The 18,076-nt window shown below is 43.1% G+C and overlaps 1 protein-coding gene across 1 annotated transcript; it reads right to left on the minus strand.

Moving 5' to 3' along the window:
- Positions 1-5,687: 5,687 nt before the first annotated feature.
- LOC129339431 (vomeronasal type-2 receptor 26-like) lies at positions 5,688-13,917 on the minus strand. The gene is made up of 4 exons (XM_054994009.1): positions 13,882-13,917; positions 12,387-12,614; positions 11,565-11,691; positions 5,688-6,589 (listed from the first exon to the last, which is right to left on the minus strand). Exons 1-4 carry the CDS (start codon positions 13,915-13,917, stop codon positions 5,688-5,690), a joined length of 1,293 nt encoding a protein of 430 aa, XP_054849984.1.
- Positions 13,918-18,076: the final 4,159 nt, after the last annotated feature.

Here is an 18,076-nt window from a genome sequence, read left to right on the forward strand (position 1 = left end):
AGTCAATACCACACGCCACACACGCAACCCCCAAAATTCAAGGCCCCGTTGCACAAGCCAAGTCAGCCCCCCCCCTGAAAGGCTAGGGCCAACCAGCAGCAAAACAAAACACATCCACCCAGCAGAGCTTCTGGCCTGTGCAGGCCAAAAGCTGGCACACTCATTTTTTAGTCCTGTGAAACATTAGTTCAAGCCCACCCCACACTCAAACTTGACAAATGAAACATGAAAGAAAGCAGGCACTGCAATCAATGCTGGCCCCCCTAACCCCCAAACAATGTCCTCTTGCCCAACCAGAAAATGCCCCCCCTAGCCCAAGCCATAAAGACCAAGCCAAAGCATATGCTCGCAGGTAGGCACAGCAGCAGACATAAGCTCAAAAAACAAATTTTACAACAACCCTACCAGTCCTCCACTACAGATGTCCAGCAATGTTGATCCTCCACGCAGAGATCTGCAGGCCGATGTCCACCAAGTGCAGTCCAGTCCAGAAGAGGTCCACCAACGATAAACAACCTGATTGTGAAGCAAAACTGTGAGTGCCAGGCCAGCAAACAGGAAGGGTTACCAAAGACGGAGCAGCAGGCCTGTGTGTGGGCCACAGGCTGGCACAGTTGTTCAGGACGGAGCCTGTTGGGAATCCTTGCAAGCAGGGGGCCAGACACAGGAAAAAAGCCCACACCATTCCAGTTTGTGAAGCAAAACTGTGAGTGCCAGGCCAGCAACCAAAAAGGGTTACCAAAGCCAGAGCAGCAGACCTGTGTGTGGGCCACAGGCTGGCACAGTTGTTCAGGACGGAGCCTGTTGGGAAGCCTTGGAAGCAGGGGACCAGACACAGGAAAAAAGCCCACACCATTCCAGTTTGTGAAGCAAAACTGTGAGTGCCAGGCCAGCAACCAAAAAGGGTTACCAAAGCCAGAGCAGCAGACCTGTGTGTGGGCCACAGGCTGGCACAGTTGTTCAGGAGCCTGTTGGGAAGCCTTGGAAGCAGGGGGCCAGACACAGGAAAAAAGCCCACACCATTCCAGTTTGTGAAGCAAAACTGTGAGTGCCAGGCCAGCAACCAAAAAGGGTTACCAAAGCCAGAGCAGCAGACCTGTGTGTGGGCCACAGGCTGGCACAGTTGTTCAGGAGCCTGTTGGGAAGCCTTGGAAGCAGGGGACCAGACACAGGAAAAAAGCCCACACCATTCCAGTTTGTGAAGCAAAAATGTGAGTGCCAGGCCAGCAACCAAAAAGGGTTACCAAAGCCAGAGCAACAGACCTGTGTGTGGGCCACAGGCTGGCACAGTTGTTCAGGACGGAGCCTGTTGGGAATCCTTGCAAGCAGGGGGCCAGACACAGGAAAAAAAGCCCACACCATTCCAGTTTGTGAAGCAAAACTGTGAGTGCCAGGCCAGCAACCAAAAAGGGTTACCAAAGCCAGAGCAGCAGACCTGTGTGTGGGCCACAGGCTGGCACAGTTGTTCAGGACGGAGCCTGTTGGGAATCCTTGCAAGCAGGGGGCCAGACACAGGAAAAAAGCCCACACCATTCCAGTTTGTGAAGCAAAACTGTGAGTGCCAGGCCAGCAACCAAAAAGGGTTACCAAAGCCAGAGCAGCAGACCTGTGTGTGGGCCACAGGCTGGCACAGTTGTTCAGGATGGAGCCTGTTGGGAAGCCTTGGAAGCAGGGGACCAGACACAGGAAAAAAGCCCACACCATTCCAGTTTGTGAAGCAAAACTGTGAGTGCCAGCCAGAAGAAAGGCACCAAAGACACCCAGCAGAGCTTCTGGCCTGTGTAGGCCCAAAGCTGGCACACTCTTGTTTTAATCTTAAAACAGTAGATCAAGCTTAAAGAAGGCAAGCACAACAACCAATGCTGAACCCCCCCCCCCACCATCAAACATTGTCTGCCCAACCTGTCCCCCAGGCCATGCCAAGAATAAACTGCAACACCTTTTTGCAGAGGCAGGCCACAGCAGCACATTGCCCAGCATCAAAAAAATTTACAAAAATTTTAAAAAGGCCTACCAGGTCTCCTCTCAGGACGTCCAGCACAGATGATCCTCCAGGCAGATGTCCTCCAGATGCAGTCTCTCTCCTCCTCTCTCAGGCAGCAGCAGCAACAGAAGTGTTCCAGACCAGTCTTGCTCCAAATTTAAATCCCCTGCTGCAGCCTCAGCCAAAGATTTAAATCTATTGGCTGGCATGAAAATACAGCAGAGGGATTGGTGACTCCTAAAGTCCCCCCTCCCCTGCCTTTCCCCACCCACACTCCAAGAGTCACCCTCCTCCTACTCCCCCTCCCCTACCTGTTAATTTTGGCGGGAATCTCTGCTGCTTTGCAAATGCAAAGTGCAATGCAATGCACTTTGTTATCCGCCCTGAGCCTGCGAAAGCAGGGAGGGCGGAATATAAATATAATAAATTAAATTAAATTAAATTAAATTAAATTAAATTTGCAAGGCAAAGCAGGATTCCCTATCCTCCTTTGCAAGAGGGGTGGGGGGTGACAGAAGGAGTGAGTGATTCACTCCTTCTCCCCCCCTCCCCTCTTCTAAGAGCCTGCAGGAAGCCTTAGCTTCCAGCAGGATTTTGCTAGCCGCTTGCTAAGGCAAACGGCTAGCAAAAACAAAATGGCGATTCTCGAATGCCGAAAGAAAGCCGAAAGAAGCCGAAACGTTTCGGCTTTTTTTCTTTCGGCTAAGCCGAAACGTTTTGGCTTTCTCCGAAACGTTTCGGCTTATCCGAAAGAAGCCGAAACACTTTTGTTTCGGCTTTCTTTCGGCATTCGGAAAGCCGAAACGCACATCCCTAGTCCCCACAATATGCAGTAGAAATCTTAGATCACTGCCTGACAGCTGTGGCCAAATGGCTGAAAATGAACAAATTGAAATTGAACCCGGACAAGATGGAAGTGATGCTTGTTGGGAAGGCAGCAATCTTGAAGGACATTGTACTCCCCATTTTTGATGGAGTTCATCTAACCCTTGCAGACTTTGTTAAGAGACTAGGGATTTTACTGGATCCAGCATTAGTACTAGAAAAGCAAGTTAAGGCAGCCACAAAAAAAATGCTTTCTACAACCTTTCCAGTGGTGTACCAACAGAGGGAGTGAAAACTCCTCTGAGGGTTGGGGAAAGCCAGGAGAGTGGCACATTGCCAGGTGGAGACTTGGATGGCTGGATCCAAAAAGGAAAGGTGACATCATGCAGCTTTTCTGAGCATATGCCAATTCTCTCTTTGTGTTCTTGTTTACAGTGTGGGCATAGAAGAATAGTGTTGACTGTGACATAGGAATACCATGACAGGGATCTTCCTACTCTGTTTCTAAGATGAGAGTTAATTAGCCTCATGTTCACCTACTTTGAGATCTTTAGGTTCTTGATCCAAGAGAAACGGCAGGGTATGTATGTATAAAGAAAGAAAGAAAGAAAGAAAGAAAGAAAGAAAGAAAGAAAGAAAGAAAGAAAGAAAGAAAGAAAGAAAGAAAGAAAGAAAGAAAGAAAGAAAGTTGATCTAGTTCAGTGTTTTCAGTCTGGGGTTCTACAGGACATTGTCAGGGGTTCCACAAGAAATTGTGGAATAAATACATTTAGAAAATTGACATACCATGAAAAATCCAAAATACCTGGCAAAATATTTTATTTCTTTCTTTATTAAGACATTTATTAGTTACCTTGCCTCCAAAGATACTCAAGGCAGCTTACAAAGTGAGCTGGTTATCTTTTGTATATATATGTGGGGGAGAGGAGAGCATTTATTGTATAACTAAAAGTCATTACAAACAAGCACAGAGAATTAAAAGAAAAGAAATATAAATTATGAACATCACCACTAAAACAACCAAGTTTAAAAATTCTTATATTAAAACATTGCACCCTTCAGATGCATTTTCCTAGCTGCCAAAGCAAAGAATTTTCAGGAATAGCAACCATCAAGTAAAGCTGTTGGCATGGTCTAAAACTGGATAGATATAAGTGCTATTCTGAGACTATGGAGAGTGATACAAGTCAGATAGGAGACTTAGGCGTGGTCTCTTTTAAAGCATTTATACCAGGGTGAAAATTTGGAGCTGGAGATTAATTGTCTATCTGAGGTGAATGTTTTGAATATTTGTGCCAGCTGTAGGGACACCATGGGAATAATCTGAGATGAAATAATGATGAGAAATGTTGTTATGACAAGCTACCTAGGCAGCATCTTTCTGCATTATCATAGACATTGCCTGCATAGTAAATGGGAAGTGAAATTCATGGTTCCCCCCCCCCAGAATCTGAGCATGGTGACATGTTCATGTGCCCTGAATGAAGGCCAGCCAAGTTCTGCCCACATCAGGGCTGCTGATGTACCTCTGGGTAGGACTAGAATTCTCTTTTAAAAGATATTTTGAATGGATTCCAATTTGTGACCTGGTGAACATTCCTGCCCTATACCTCCCCTCTCTCTTTCACACAGACACAAGCACACACACACAGAGCAACTCTTTGCAAATCAATTTTCTTGACAATAATTTAGCAGTAACTGAACTGTGCTCCCTGCCTTCAACTTTTTCTGGACTATAAAAGCATAATAATAATATTTGAATTATATATTGCCCTTTAGGACAACTTAATGCTCAGAAAGGTTTACAAAGTGTGTTATTATTATCCTCACAACAACAGTTACCCTATGAGGTGGGTGGGCCTGAGAGAGCTCTGAAAGAGCTGTGATTGACCCAAGGTCACCCAGCTGGCTTCAAGCAGAGGAGTGGGGAATCAAACCCAGTTCTCCAGATTAGAGTCCTGCTGCTCTTAACCACTACACCAAACTGACTCCTTGGGATCTGAAAAACTAATTTTGAGGGTTCCTTTATGGGAGAAAAGGTTAGGAAACACTGGTCTAATCGCACTTTTGTTCTGGTGTGAGTCTTTCTCTTTTATAAGTACTTTACCTGATCCAGGCCAAGCCTCGGCACTCAGATCAAATTGTGGGGCTGAGAACTGTGAACCTGTGATAACATTTCAACTGTCTGCTAGAGATGGCAACTGTAATAAATTTGTAATCCTGGACAATAGGAAGAGAAATGCATTCACTTGACAAACAGCATAGAGAAAAAAGGCAATGAATTCTATGACAGTCTTCTAAAACTGGCGTTAGAATATTCTCAGTTAACCCTGTAACACTTCTTTAGGCAGCTATTCCAATCCAGAATGGAAAATCTTCAGCTTGCAAAACTGATCTATATGAATGCATATTTGAATAAGCATCCATGCCTTCTCTCTCAGGTCAGTGTTCACTGGAACCATTCTGTACACACTGGATGCTGCATTCAGTGTAGATGTATTTCACGCTGTTGTGGGTGATTAGTTGGATCAGTGCAACTGTCTTCCCTAGACACCTTGAGTGAGGGCCTACCACTCAGCTATTTTTCTGAGGATGTTTCATAGTGAAGGTTAAAGGAATGAGAATTCCTTGACAAATGTTATTTTTTTTCCCAAGCCGCACTATCTGTGATGGTTTTCCACAAGGAGCCACAGGAATTGAAATGATCTAACATTTCCAAGGAACATGTTGACACAGAATGCAGATATAAACTCTGGGCCAAGCTACACATGACGAATGACACTTGAACAGCAAGTGTATTTCTCCCTGTTCACTTGCCCTCCACTCAATCCACTTGCCGTTCAAGTGTCATTCGTCATGTGTAGCTTGGCCCTCTGTTTCAATTTTTTCTCCTTATTATCTGCTCCCTGTTGTTCATCGTTGGTCTCAGGACAATGATGTAGCACTTTGGGAAAAAAATGCAACCCAGTAAGCCAGCACTGGAGGCCAAGATGGAGAAGATCTCCACAGCTACCATGTACTTTCCCTTGGTGCTTAGGTAGGTAGGGACAAAGCACAGCCATACACTGCAAAAGACCAACATGCTGAAGGTGAGAAACTTGGCTTCATTGAAACTGTCAGGCAACTTCCTGGCTGGGAAAGCCACCATGAAGCTGACAGTGGCCAGGAAACCCAAATAGCCCAGGACACAGTAAAACATGAAAGCAGAGCCCTCATTACATTCCAGTATGACTTTTGCATTCAGGGTGTGTGTGTCCATGTCAGGAAATGCAGGACATGTACTTAACCAAAAGATACAGATAATTGTTTGAATAAAGGAGCATAAAAGAACAATAAAATTTGCCACTCTTTTCCCTACCCATTTCCTCACCCTTGATCCCGGTTTGGTTGCCCTGAATGCCAGAACCACAGTGATGGTTTTGGCCAACACACTGGAAAGGGCCACAGCAAAGATGATGCCAAAAGCTGTTTGTCGGAGAAGGCAGGTCACTTTTCTAGGCTGCCCAATGAAGATCAAGGAGCAAAGGAAGCAAAGAAGGAGACAGAGGAGGAGAATGTAGGAGAGGTTCTGGTTGTTGGCTTTGACTATGGGGGTGTCGCGGTACTTTATAAAGATTCCAAGCACCGAAGCTGTGATCAGAGAGAAAGAAACAGCCAGGATGGCTAGGGTGATTCCTAATGGTTCATTGTAAGAGAGGTAGCTGATACCCTTTGGAATGCATTCATTTTGATCGTTGTTGGGGTAACTGTCTTCTAGACACAGGTCACAGGAATCCATGTCTGGAAAAAAAAAAAGGAATGGTTTAAATATTTCATAAATTCTTGTGGTTGTGGTTGATATACATAGTACTCTTATGGTGTTCTGCTTCTCACAGATTAATTACAAATAAGCTGCTCCCGCTCTTCAGGAGTTTACAGCAATTGGAAATGTAACTGGAGACCAAGTTGGGCAGAAAAGGAAGACTCAAGATTATTCAGTTACCTGTATGTGGAGCAGGACTTCCCAAAGCTTCCCAGAAAAGGTGTGTTTTGGGGAGGTATTTGAGCAAAGAGGCAAGATGGCATCACAATCTTCTAAGCTAATATCAATTGCTGTTTTTGTCTTCCTGCTCTTTGAACAGAGTGTGTGGGAGTTTCTGAGCTGGTGTAAAATAGATTTGACTGTGACAAAGGGAAACTCAGTGCAAGATCTCTCCACTCACATGAACTTATTGGATGGCTTTTGGTAAGGTATGCTCTATGCTTTAGCCTTGTACAGAGATCTGTCCTTCATGGTTATTGTAAGAACAACTGGTATTGTGCATGTGCAGCACTCTGCCTGCTCAGAAAATGGCACGTGTATTTTATGCAGTATTATCATGACTACGAAGATGACCTTACTTGCCACTGGAGATTACATTGACTATATAGGGAAGCTATATTAGCATAGCAATTATGTTTTTTACTACTCTATAGGCAGATGTTGAAGTCCATGCACTCCTGTAGGACTGCTGTATACTAGCTGCCCATTTATCAAGAGAAAATGTGTAGAATCTTGAAGGACACATACAGCAAAAAATGCAGGAAGGGTTTAGGTTAACAGCAGCCTCTCTGAAGTTTGTGATGTCTGAATCACAGAATCAAAACAATTTTAGGTGTGGCAATCATCCCCCATAGTCCTGCCTTTCCTCCGGATCTCTGAACCAATCACTGTGATTTTGACTTCATGCAAATCCAGGTGATTGTCAACCAATTAGAGCCCATGGAGCTGCCCTGGGGGTGAGCCAGCCTCAGTTAAGAAGGGGAAAAGAAACTTTCCCCCTCAGACAGGGTATTTGTGACTCTGGATAAGAACATCAGCATAGCCAGGTTTTTATCTAGCTTATTAGGTAGGATTTGAGGTATGTTTAGGAAGGAAAACCTGTTTTGGTGTGATAAATAGGCATGTTTAGGGCCTGACTTACAATCTCTCTTGTAGTGAAGCTGAGAGCTAGTTTTACTTTGTGTACTGAAATATTCCATAAAAAACTTTTACCCTGTTAAAGAACTTATTTTCTGTTAAATAAAAATCTCTTTATCTCCATCTGTGATTTGTCTTTCTAGTCCAATAGTTATAAGGAAGGGACTTATACTTACTTCATAAACAAGTACAACCATATCCTATTAGGGTCCCAAATAACAAATCTTGAGGGAGCACATAGCTTACATGTTATCAACACTTTAATTTAAGCTAGTGTCTTCTTTTTACCAGATTGCAGGCAGCTGGAGTTTTAAAAAAAGATATAAGGTGAGGCCAGAGTGTGGGACTGACCCTTTTGAAAAATTGTCTCACAGTCCTCCCACTTTCCCCTCCCCCAAAACTGCCACAGTAGCTATGTTGGTTTGCACTAGAAAAGCAAGATTTGAATCCACTAGCACCTTTCTGATGGGATATTAGGACTCAAAGATCACTATTTGTATTTGTATCAGACGGACTTTTACTCTAAAAATCTTAGGATCTTAGTCATCCTCACTTGTGCTCTCACTGATCAAGAGATGAATGTCAAGAATCTTGAAGGGCCCCCTGAACAAAAATACAGCAGTGAGGCTGGAGGTTACCAGTGCCCTGTCTGAATGTTACATTGTCTGAATCACAACAAGCGTGTTTTGCTAGAACCTGATCTAGGGATGAGATTCACTATAGTTTGGAATCTTATTTCACAAGAAGATTGATAAATAAATGACTTTGCCCCACTATTAGGAATAAGAGACAGACACAGTATTTTGGGTTATAAAATGGGCCGCTTTATTTTAAACAACAACCAGAAAACATTAACTACGGCAAGGGCCTAACTAGCGGTACAGGTCAGGCCCTGGGGTCGTTCCCTACCCCGCCCTGACCTGTCTGGGCGAGACACCCGCTGCCCCGGGTGTGAGCCATCACCAAATGGCTGGGACCCGGCCTGGCCAGGCGAAGTGGTTCACCCCTGTAAAGCTCCCCGTACGGCAGCGGGGGGAGACTGGCTTGTCCAGGGGTTCCACACCAGGGCGTCTAACCACGCAGCTGGGCCGTACGGCAGCCAGCCACATCTGGCAGACCCCAATTCCCCACCAATGGGGAGGTGCCAAGGGTGCTCACCGGCCCGCTACAGATTCTTCCCTAACTAACATCCTGCCACCCGTGGCATTAACTCAGACCCACCAAGCCAATTAACCCCCCCTCAAACAGTACGAAGTAGGTGAAAAAACTCCAGCCCCATGGCCAATCAGGGACTGTGAGAGAAAAAATTCCTACCTGGCTCCAAATTGGCAGCCGGCTAGTCCCGCACTGAAATAGGGTGAGGTGGGTGGGCCGAGCACGAGGCAAGACTGCAGCCACAGGGGCGGAGAAACAGCAAACACTGTGAGGCTCCGTCCCCAAGGCTGAGGCCCCGGATATGAGGCTTAATCGTCTGCCTCCATCCCTGCAGTGGGTCAAATGGCTGCCACCTGCTCAAAGGGGGCAAGCCCCTAGCAGGGTTGGCAGTATTTGTTGTAATTCTGACCAAAGCACACATTGCATAAACCATATTTACTAAATGTTCACTGAGTATGGTCATTTATGTGGCATGTATTGGAAATACAATGTCTTGTATACAGAGAAGGCAGAAGACACAGAATACCTGCAAGGGGCAGTGGGTCAGACTCAAGATCATTCCTAAGATATACCAGAGCCTACATTGTAGCAGAGGATGGTTTGTGGATTGATCTCTGATTAAAGGAATAAGACTCACTGGAGGCTCCCCTCATGAGCTGTGAGAGAGAGAGAGAGGGGAAAAAAAGATACAAAATGGCCACTTATAGCATTCAGCAAGTTGCAGTGATAGAAAGGCTGAACGAAAGAAATTATGAAATCTGGAAAGCCCACATGCCTGAACGCTCCACATGGGAAGACATAACAAAAATGCCTGCCAGAGAAGCAGAGAAGTGGAGAAGAGCTGCAGAAGAAGAGAATGAATCTCTTATCAAAAATCAGACATAGACCCTTGAAAAACTCCCTCCAGGGAAGAGAACAGTTGAGTGCAAGTGGATTTTCAAGACCAAACATGATGCAAAAAGTGAAGTGCAAAGATTGATTGCCGAAGGCTACACTCAGAAATACAGTGAAGACTACGATGAAACCTTTGCACCAGTGGTGAGACACACTTCAATAAGGGTACGCATGAGTATAGCTGCAGTGCAAAAGATGCACATGGAGCATCTAGACATAAAAACAGCCTTTCTGCATGGTGAAATTAAAGATGAAGTTTACATGGAAGAGCCACCAGAATTGGAACAATCCCAGGAAAGGCTTCTCATGTGTAAACTGCAAAAAAGCTTATATGGACTCAAACAAGCTGCAAAATGTTGGAATGAAAAACTACACCAAATGTTGACCAAAGAAGGTTTTAAGTAAGACAAAGCTGAACAATGCCTTTACTTAAGATACCAAGACAATAGATGGACTTACATTCTAGTTTACATCGATGATCTGATTTTGTGTTATGAAGAGAAGGACTACAATGAAATAGTCTAACATCTGAATCAAGAGGTTGAAGTGAAAGAGTTAGGAGTTATCACCTGGGAGTCCAAGTAGAAAGAGAAGAAGATGGGAGCTATGTTTTCAGCCAAAACCAGAAAGTCCTACAGTTTCTAGAACATATACAAATGAAAAATTGTAAACCAGCAAATACTCCTATGGAAGTAAATTACCTAAAGCAACATGGAAATGATGAAATCCTGCCCGACAATAAACAGTACAGGGAAGCAGTTGGAAAGTTGCTGTACATAAGTACCCTGACGCGTCCAGATATAGCAGCAGCAGTTGGCATGTTGTGCCGGAAGTCTGAGTCACCAAATAAAAGAGATTGGAATGCAGTCAAGAGATTGGCCAAATACCTGAATGGGACTATGCATCTGAAACTGAAGTTGCCGACAAGTGATAATCCCAGATTGGTGGGATATATGGATGCAGATTGGACACAATATACCAAAGACAGAAAGTCTACCAGTGGACATTTGTTCTTTTATGTCCAACTAATGAATGGCTTTGGGACAGAAGACCTCAAACCAAAAAACTCTTCAAAGACAATCAAAGGAGCATAAAACTTGCACAAACAGAAAAGATGAATTCTAGAAGCAAACATATTGATGTGAAACAACATCTAGTGAGAAATATGCAAGAGAATGGACTTATTGAGTTGAAGTATTGCTGCACAGAAGAGACGATGGCTGATATACTCACTAAGCCACTCCCTAAAGAAAAGTTTGAAAGTCTACGCAAGAAGTTAAACCTTGTGGATTATGTACACTAGACCTTCAGAAGGGATGTTGGAAATACAATGTCTTCTTGTGTACAGAGAAGGTAGTAGAAGTCACACAATACCTGCAGTGGGCAGCAAATCTGACAGATTAAAAAAAATAATAACTTTCTTAATCTCTTCTGTCCTTCTTGCATGTCTCCAGACTGGTATTCTTAGGCTACTTCCTGCTTCTTCCTGGAACTCTCTCTCTCTCCCAGTTTAGTAAGATAGTTAGTATCTATTCTATTTCTCTGCTTTTCTATCAGAGTTGTAGTTCCTGAATAAGCTCTCTTCATTCACTCCTTAATCAGACTCAGGATCATTCCTAAAAATATACCAGAACCTACAGTTTTAAGCTCTCAGTAGGTTTCACTCCAAGCCTTGACTATGTTTACTTTCTGCTTCCAAGATGTTAAAAACAGTAAAGCAGACTTTTTTTTAAAAAAGTTCAGTGGGCAACAAATCATATCCCCTACCTTTCTGGTCTGAGATCATCCCTTCTGGACAAGGAGCACAATCATAACAGCAAAATTTCTTGCCCTCCTTTTTCTTCCTGCTGTAGCCAGGATGGCACTGGTCATTGCACACAGAAAGGGGCACCACCTATTTGTAAACAGAGAGGAGATGCTGATCAGGATCAAGTAAATGCCAAATGGGAATGGGTGTTCTAGAACAGTAAAATGTTAATTATGGAATCTTGTACAATGGAACAAGTTGTTAACATTTCCTTTTCTGCTTTTGCCGAGACATGGGAGACATCTGTGATAAATCATATGGAGACCAGAAAGGGGCCATGACTTTGTGGGTGAGCATGCAGAAAATCCCCAGGTGCGTCTCCAAGTTCTCCATTAAAAAGAACCAGGTAGGAGATGATGTGAAAGACCTCTTTCTGACATCCTGGAGTGTCACTGCCAGTTTGAGTAGACAGTAGTGAATTGGAAGGACCAATGGCTTGATTCAGTATGAGGCAGCTTCATGAGGTCACGTATGACCTTCATAAATCTTTGCTGATCTCGCGCCCAGAATACGTAGATGTTTAGTTAGCTGACACAGAAAATCTGAATGAATAAATATGGTGTTATAGCTTGTGAAGCAGAAATTTACTAAGGCATTCAGAAAGATTGACACTGGTTCAAATGGCCAAGTCTGGCCAGAAAACAATAAGGGAACAAGGGAAACAACTCTGCTTTAAAGAATTTCTTGCTATCCAACCCCATTCACCACTTGAAGGTTAGGCAGAATGCTGGGCTACCTAAAATGGAACCTCCTTTATTTTTAATAGACCTTTTGCATCTCACCTGGTTAAAGCTTCTGTGCCACACAATCTGGTCGTCACTAAGGGTGAGCTCCCTGCCTGGAGATGCCTGAGGATCCAGACTTCCCACTTTTATTCTCACAAAAGAATTGTTTGGGAATGTTATCCAGTTTGTAACATCAAAACCTGCAATTAATTCTCCATTGCCATTGAACTGTATAGAGTCCCCTGCGCTGTTGTTGAACAAAATTATCCTTAGAAAATGATGGAGCTACATTATAAGATAAAATAAAATATATGTTGGACTCTTAACCATGAACGTCACAACTTTTCATGGCTTACCTCGCTCTAGATTATGAACATAAAAAATCAGTTCACTTTTACCACACATCTAAAAATTACTACATAACCAAATACATTGGCAAAGATTAGTAATTATGATTTAGATAGCACTCTTTTATTCAGCAATGTGTGAGAATGTGTGAGAAAGGGAGCATGAAGCATCAGTCTCTGAATCCATCACTGATTGCTGTGCTAGGCTCCCTTAAATGTCTACAGGCATTTCTGAGCTGAAATTACCTGCCAGGGTTGCACGTTTTGAAATTTTTCCCTTCTTCCTTCTGCCAAAGTTCTGGATTTGGCCCTTAAACTGTAAATGGCATGCAAGGAACGCGCTATGGCATGGACAGCATTGTAGATGTTGTAGCTCTGGCCAGTCATGCTCATTTCAAACAAAGTTCCTGGAAGGCTCTCCAGTTTCTCCTCTCCAGTGCATGGTTTATTGCACTCCTCGTGTTCATCAGAACATTTAAAAGTACAGTCGAATGCTTGCTCCCAGAATTCCTGGATAAAGCCATCACCTTTTGCCCAGGAAGGTGTTATGATCTGAAGGAATTTTTGGAAGCCTGGTGGCTGAATGGAGTGAATGGTGAAGGAAATGGCACCGTGGAAGATTTGAGTATCCCAGATCCTTTGAAATGACATTGATTGAAAAATCCATCGGGATGTAGTAATCCACACTTTACCAAGAGGAAGCGATGTAGCTCCTTCTACTGTGAACAGCAACATTCTCAAGGCATGCATTGATGGAGGTTGTCCGTATACAAAATATACATTGGCTTTGCTATCCAAAAGAACTGGATATTTGTCCATTAGTGCTGAAAGCAATTCTATCAAATCATCCGTGTAAGTCCGTTTTGGGGTTCTCAGTATGAAGTCATAACAGATTCTATTTTGGAAAAGGAGGGGCATCACTGTCTGCAAAAACTTGTCCCCAGTGTCATCTTCCACAGCAAAGAGGCCTATCCATGTCCATTTAAAGTGCTGAAGCAATCGGACAACGCCCATGTACTGAAAGGCATTGTCTGGGACCATCTTGTACGTGTAAGGAAACAGTGTTTTGTCACTGTGCACAGGTGAAAATGATCCATATGTGAACTGAAATAAAATATAGATTCATTTTTCATGTCAGTTACAACGGAAAGTTAAATTATATGCATCAGTTGTAAAATCTCCACACTCCCAAGCCTCTGACGTACCTGTGGTATCTTATAGATAGCTAATATGGTAGCCATATCGGCAGAAGTTTCACTGTCATGGGCTCCAATGACAGGTATAAGATTTTTCTGGGTATCACACTTGAAATTGGGGATAAAGTTATGCTGTGTTGAAAGTAGATTCAGGGTGACCTTATAAGTCATCTTTCCAAGGTAGAAACCATTGAGGAGGATGTGAAACCCCAAAGTGATATTTGGTAGGATTTGGGGATTCTCGTTGACCTCTTTTACAGCAAAGGCCAAGGCCAAAATGTTCTGGTAGTGCTTTGGGAGTGAACTGCAATGAGAATTATAGGCTGGTTAAACTAAATGCATTTGTCCCTTTCCTCATAAGAGCAGTAAATTATTATTTTTCTTGATGCTGTAAAAAAACCCTCACCTACATTGGTACACATCGGATGATGGTGGCAATGTTATGATCAATCAATAGCAATTGTTGGCAAATGGATTTTCTTGTGTGGACAAGAGAATCCAGTTGTGAACTATTGCTGTGATTGCATTTTATCTAATGACATGTTGATGCAGAAGAAATCTACAATTTGAATACAGGAACACAGAAATTATGTGATCCACCCTGAGCCCACTTGTGGGGAGGACGAAATAGAAGTTTAATAAAGTAAATAAATCAATAAACTCAAGAAGCTGCTTTATACTGAGTCAGACCCTTAGTCCACCAAGGTCAACATTGCTGGCTCAGGCTGGCAGCAGCTCTCTGGGTTTTAAGGCAGGTTTAGGTCTTCCACATCACTTCTTGATTCTTTTAATGGGAAATGCCAGGATTCAACCTTGGACATTCTGATGTCCAAGATGGTAAAGCTGATGCTCTACCACTGAGTCATGACCCTACTATTGAAAAGCCAATCGTACGAGGTTGAAGCGCTCTGTTACTTTAAATCTGCTTTCAGTTATTGTAAGCTGAACATTTTACAGAAGGAGGGAAAAAATCCTTACGGAGGTTTATGAATCGATTTCAGCGTAGGCTGCTCCATGAAAGAGGGGGAGTCTTGAAAAAAGAAGATGTGACTGATCAGCTCACCGATGATAACATCACCAGGCTGATAAAATCCATGAGAAATAGGGAGGAGGTCATCATATACGTTGCAATTAATAGAAAGTCCCTTGCATATAGTAGGAAAGAGGACAACAAACAGCAACAGCACAGTCATCGCTGTCTTGGTGCTAAGATGCAAATCCATACGATTCCACCTGCAGGTTTATTTGGTTTGCATCATTTTTTAAGAGTCTCCCTTGAATGGCAGATGATTCTGTTGGATTTGAAGACAACAAGAATCTTTCTCTGCACCCCTGTCTTAAAGCTAACAGTAGTTTGAGTTGTTCCTCTTTATCCTACATGAAAATCTCTTCCAATGGGTAGCCATGAGAGCCAGCAAAAATAAACAGGTACCACAAAATTCCTTTTTGGTCTTGTCCCTTGGAATCTCTGTAAAGCATATTCCTTTCACATTCTTATTTTGGGATTAGTACTCTGTTGTTTTGTCCCTTGTGTGGGTTTCTCTTAAAATGTCAGAATGCAACTGTGCAGGTACAGGAGTCCATAACGTTTGCAAGGAAAAACCAGGAAGATTCTCAGACCCCCACCCCCGCACTCCCTCCAGTACTGATAAGCAATAGGACTAGCAGCAGTGGAGGATGCAGTTCCATGGCCAGTTAGAAGAGCCCTGTATAAGTGTATACTTGTGTATTAAAAAAATCCTACTTTATGAGATAGAATTTTTTTCATTGTGAAGTCTAAACTGTTTAATCTTGGAAGGAAGAAGAGCCTTGGTGAAAAGTTTTTTAAAGTACTTTTTCTGTAAAAGTATGGAAATAATGCATGTGAGGAAATATAGCCTAACATATAAAAGGAAAATGTATACACGAAAGATTAACAGAATCCTGCTTCTCCCTACTTTGGTGTTATCATTATGTTGGTTTTTTATAGCATCTTTCAGGCCTCATATTGTTGGTTTAGTTGGTAGCCTCTAAAAATCCATTGGGGAGTAAAAAGAAAAGCATTCATTTTGGCAAATGATGGTGGAGATAATCCCCTCCCAGTGGACTGGCCTCTGCCAAGGCATTACGTGTAGCAAGGTAACTAGAAAGTTTATTCCCCTGAAATCCCACCTAAAAGTATTTCTTTCCTTCCAGAAATACTTGAATAAAGTAGCACATGGCCAACCATGGATGGATCTGTATGCTATATCTGCACCTCAATGAACCACTAAATATGCCAAGAGAATTAAAATATACTGGGTACCTTGAAAGATATTTATAATATAGGGACGATGCCAGTTGGTATTGTCACTGGAACAGAGAAGACGTTTTCCTGTTGTGTAGTGGAACAGTTTCATCTTGAAACATGCTTAAAAAAATGCATTTTACTTTGGAGGTTTGGGCTGTACCAGCCCTCCAGAGTAAAACACCTGTAGTTTTATAAAGTTTTCCTCTGTCTTTTAGCAGAGAACCAAGAGGAAGTGGAAGTCAAATATGCTCCATCAGTACCCAGCCGGGCTTTTAATATGCGAAAGGCCTGCTTGGCTGAAGACAATGGAGTAGTCATAGACACTCAGCAGGGAAGAGATTTGGGAGGTTTAAATCTCTTCCTGGAGACTTCAGGAAAGGCTTCTTTGACTCATGAAAGGGTGGGCAATAAGAGATAATAAAACTCCTTGGCATGGAGGAGAAGGGCTCTATTGGAGCTGATTCCATCTAGGCAGAAAGAACTCTCATACCTCACCTTCTGTTGTCTGTGTCCATTGTTATGCAGAGGGGACAAAGGGCTGCAATCCTGAACAAAGGCTACAAGGTAATGGGAAGCTTTTAGAACACCACAACTTCTCTAAGTTAAAGAACCTGCCTTAGAACCTGTTGACGGTCACACAGGAATCTTCCTACTCTGCCTCATGATCAAGCTAGGCAGCCTTTGGCAAGTCTCGGTCTCTGTATCAGCTCCATATCTACAATATGAGTATAACTCAACAACAACATTTGGCTACTCTGCTTTTTAAGGAGATCTATGTTGATTGCCAGTGCATTCAGCAGCAGCAAGCACCACAAGTAGGGTATGCATAATGGAATTTCCAAGCTGAAAATATATACAAAAATCACTGTTTCAGGTCAATACTGTGATTGTCCAGAATGGTAACACATACAGAATTCTTGGGAATTACTACCACTCTCCTTGAAAAATCAGTGTTGTTTTTCATGTTTGACTGCTAACCACCATCATTAGCAGATGTCTTGTTTTTCTTTGGTTCTCCAAATTTCACAGGCAGTGGTCCAGGGAAGATGGTTCTTGGCCAGTGCAAGCCAAGTTCAGGGACTGACAGAGCTGCAGTTCTGGCTCGTTCCTTGTCCTTCCTTCCCTTCTTTGTTGGGCTGGAGCCCTTTTTTCTTTTGCGAGTAGGAGGGCTGGGAGCATCTTATTCAGGACTCCACAGAATTGGATGGACCCCTTTGTTCAATTTCCTTGAAACTTGCAAGTTCTTTGGTGGACAGGAAGCACTAGCTTCCTCACTAGTTTAATGCCAATTGGTTGACAAACAGCCCCTTCAGACCCCTACAAAAGTCCTCCAAAGGGAATAATGGCAGAACTGAGTTTCTCCTTCCCGCCCTCCTTTGTTGTTTTTCTGCAAGTATAATGGCTGGGACACGAGTTCAGCAGCCCATAGCATTGGACTCCTTGCTCCAATTTGCTTGAGGAGTTATACATGTCACAGACAGGTGGAAAGTGGGACAGATGGGTTCTTTTATATTATAGAAGGTTTTGCACTTTACATACATAATGTTGCCTTCTGTAAAATCCTATGGTTAATATCTATTAACAAATGGAAATTATATTGTGTGACTGCATTAGGCTTCTTGGTTACCTTTCCATTTATACAAATGCTGTGATTAGAAGATCTGCGGTCAGTGTTCCCAACTGATTCATCACATTTACATCCTGTACTAGGTCCTGAGTGCAATTATGACCAAACACACAGTTTCCATGACTTATAGTTCTAAGGCACTGTCATTTGTACGTACTGTCTAGATATTTTTTGATCTTTTTTGTCACAGCTGGAACATGCAGAAAACAGCCACACTGACAGGCAGGAGGGAAGCTTGACCTTTTAATTTAATTTGGGATATGAGCTCTGCCTTCACCGAGGCCCTACCCCTGACTCTCCACCCCCTG

This window comes from Eublepharis macularius, chromosome 12 (genome assembly GCF_028583425.1).
Source record: "Eublepharis macularius isolate TG4126 chromosome 12, MPM_Emac_v1.0, whole genome shotgun sequence".
Lineage (NCBI taxonomy): Eukaryota > Metazoa > Chordata > Lepidosauria > Squamata > Eublepharidae > Eublepharis > Eublepharis macularius.

Excerpts from the sequence above, each read along its gene's own strand:
- LOC129339431 (XM_054994009.1), bottom strand. The coding sequence starts at position 13,917 with ATGGCTACCATATTAGCTATCTATAAGATACCACAG. Across the intron at positions 12,615-13,881 it reads CTATCTATAAGATACCACAG|CTCCATCATTTTCTAAGGAT; the intron begins GTACGTCAGAGG and ends CTTATAATGTAG. Across the intron at positions 11,692-12,386 it reads GGCACAGAAGCTTTAACCAG|GTGGTGCCCCTTTCTGTGTG; the intron begins GTGAGATGCAAA and ends GTTTACAAATAG.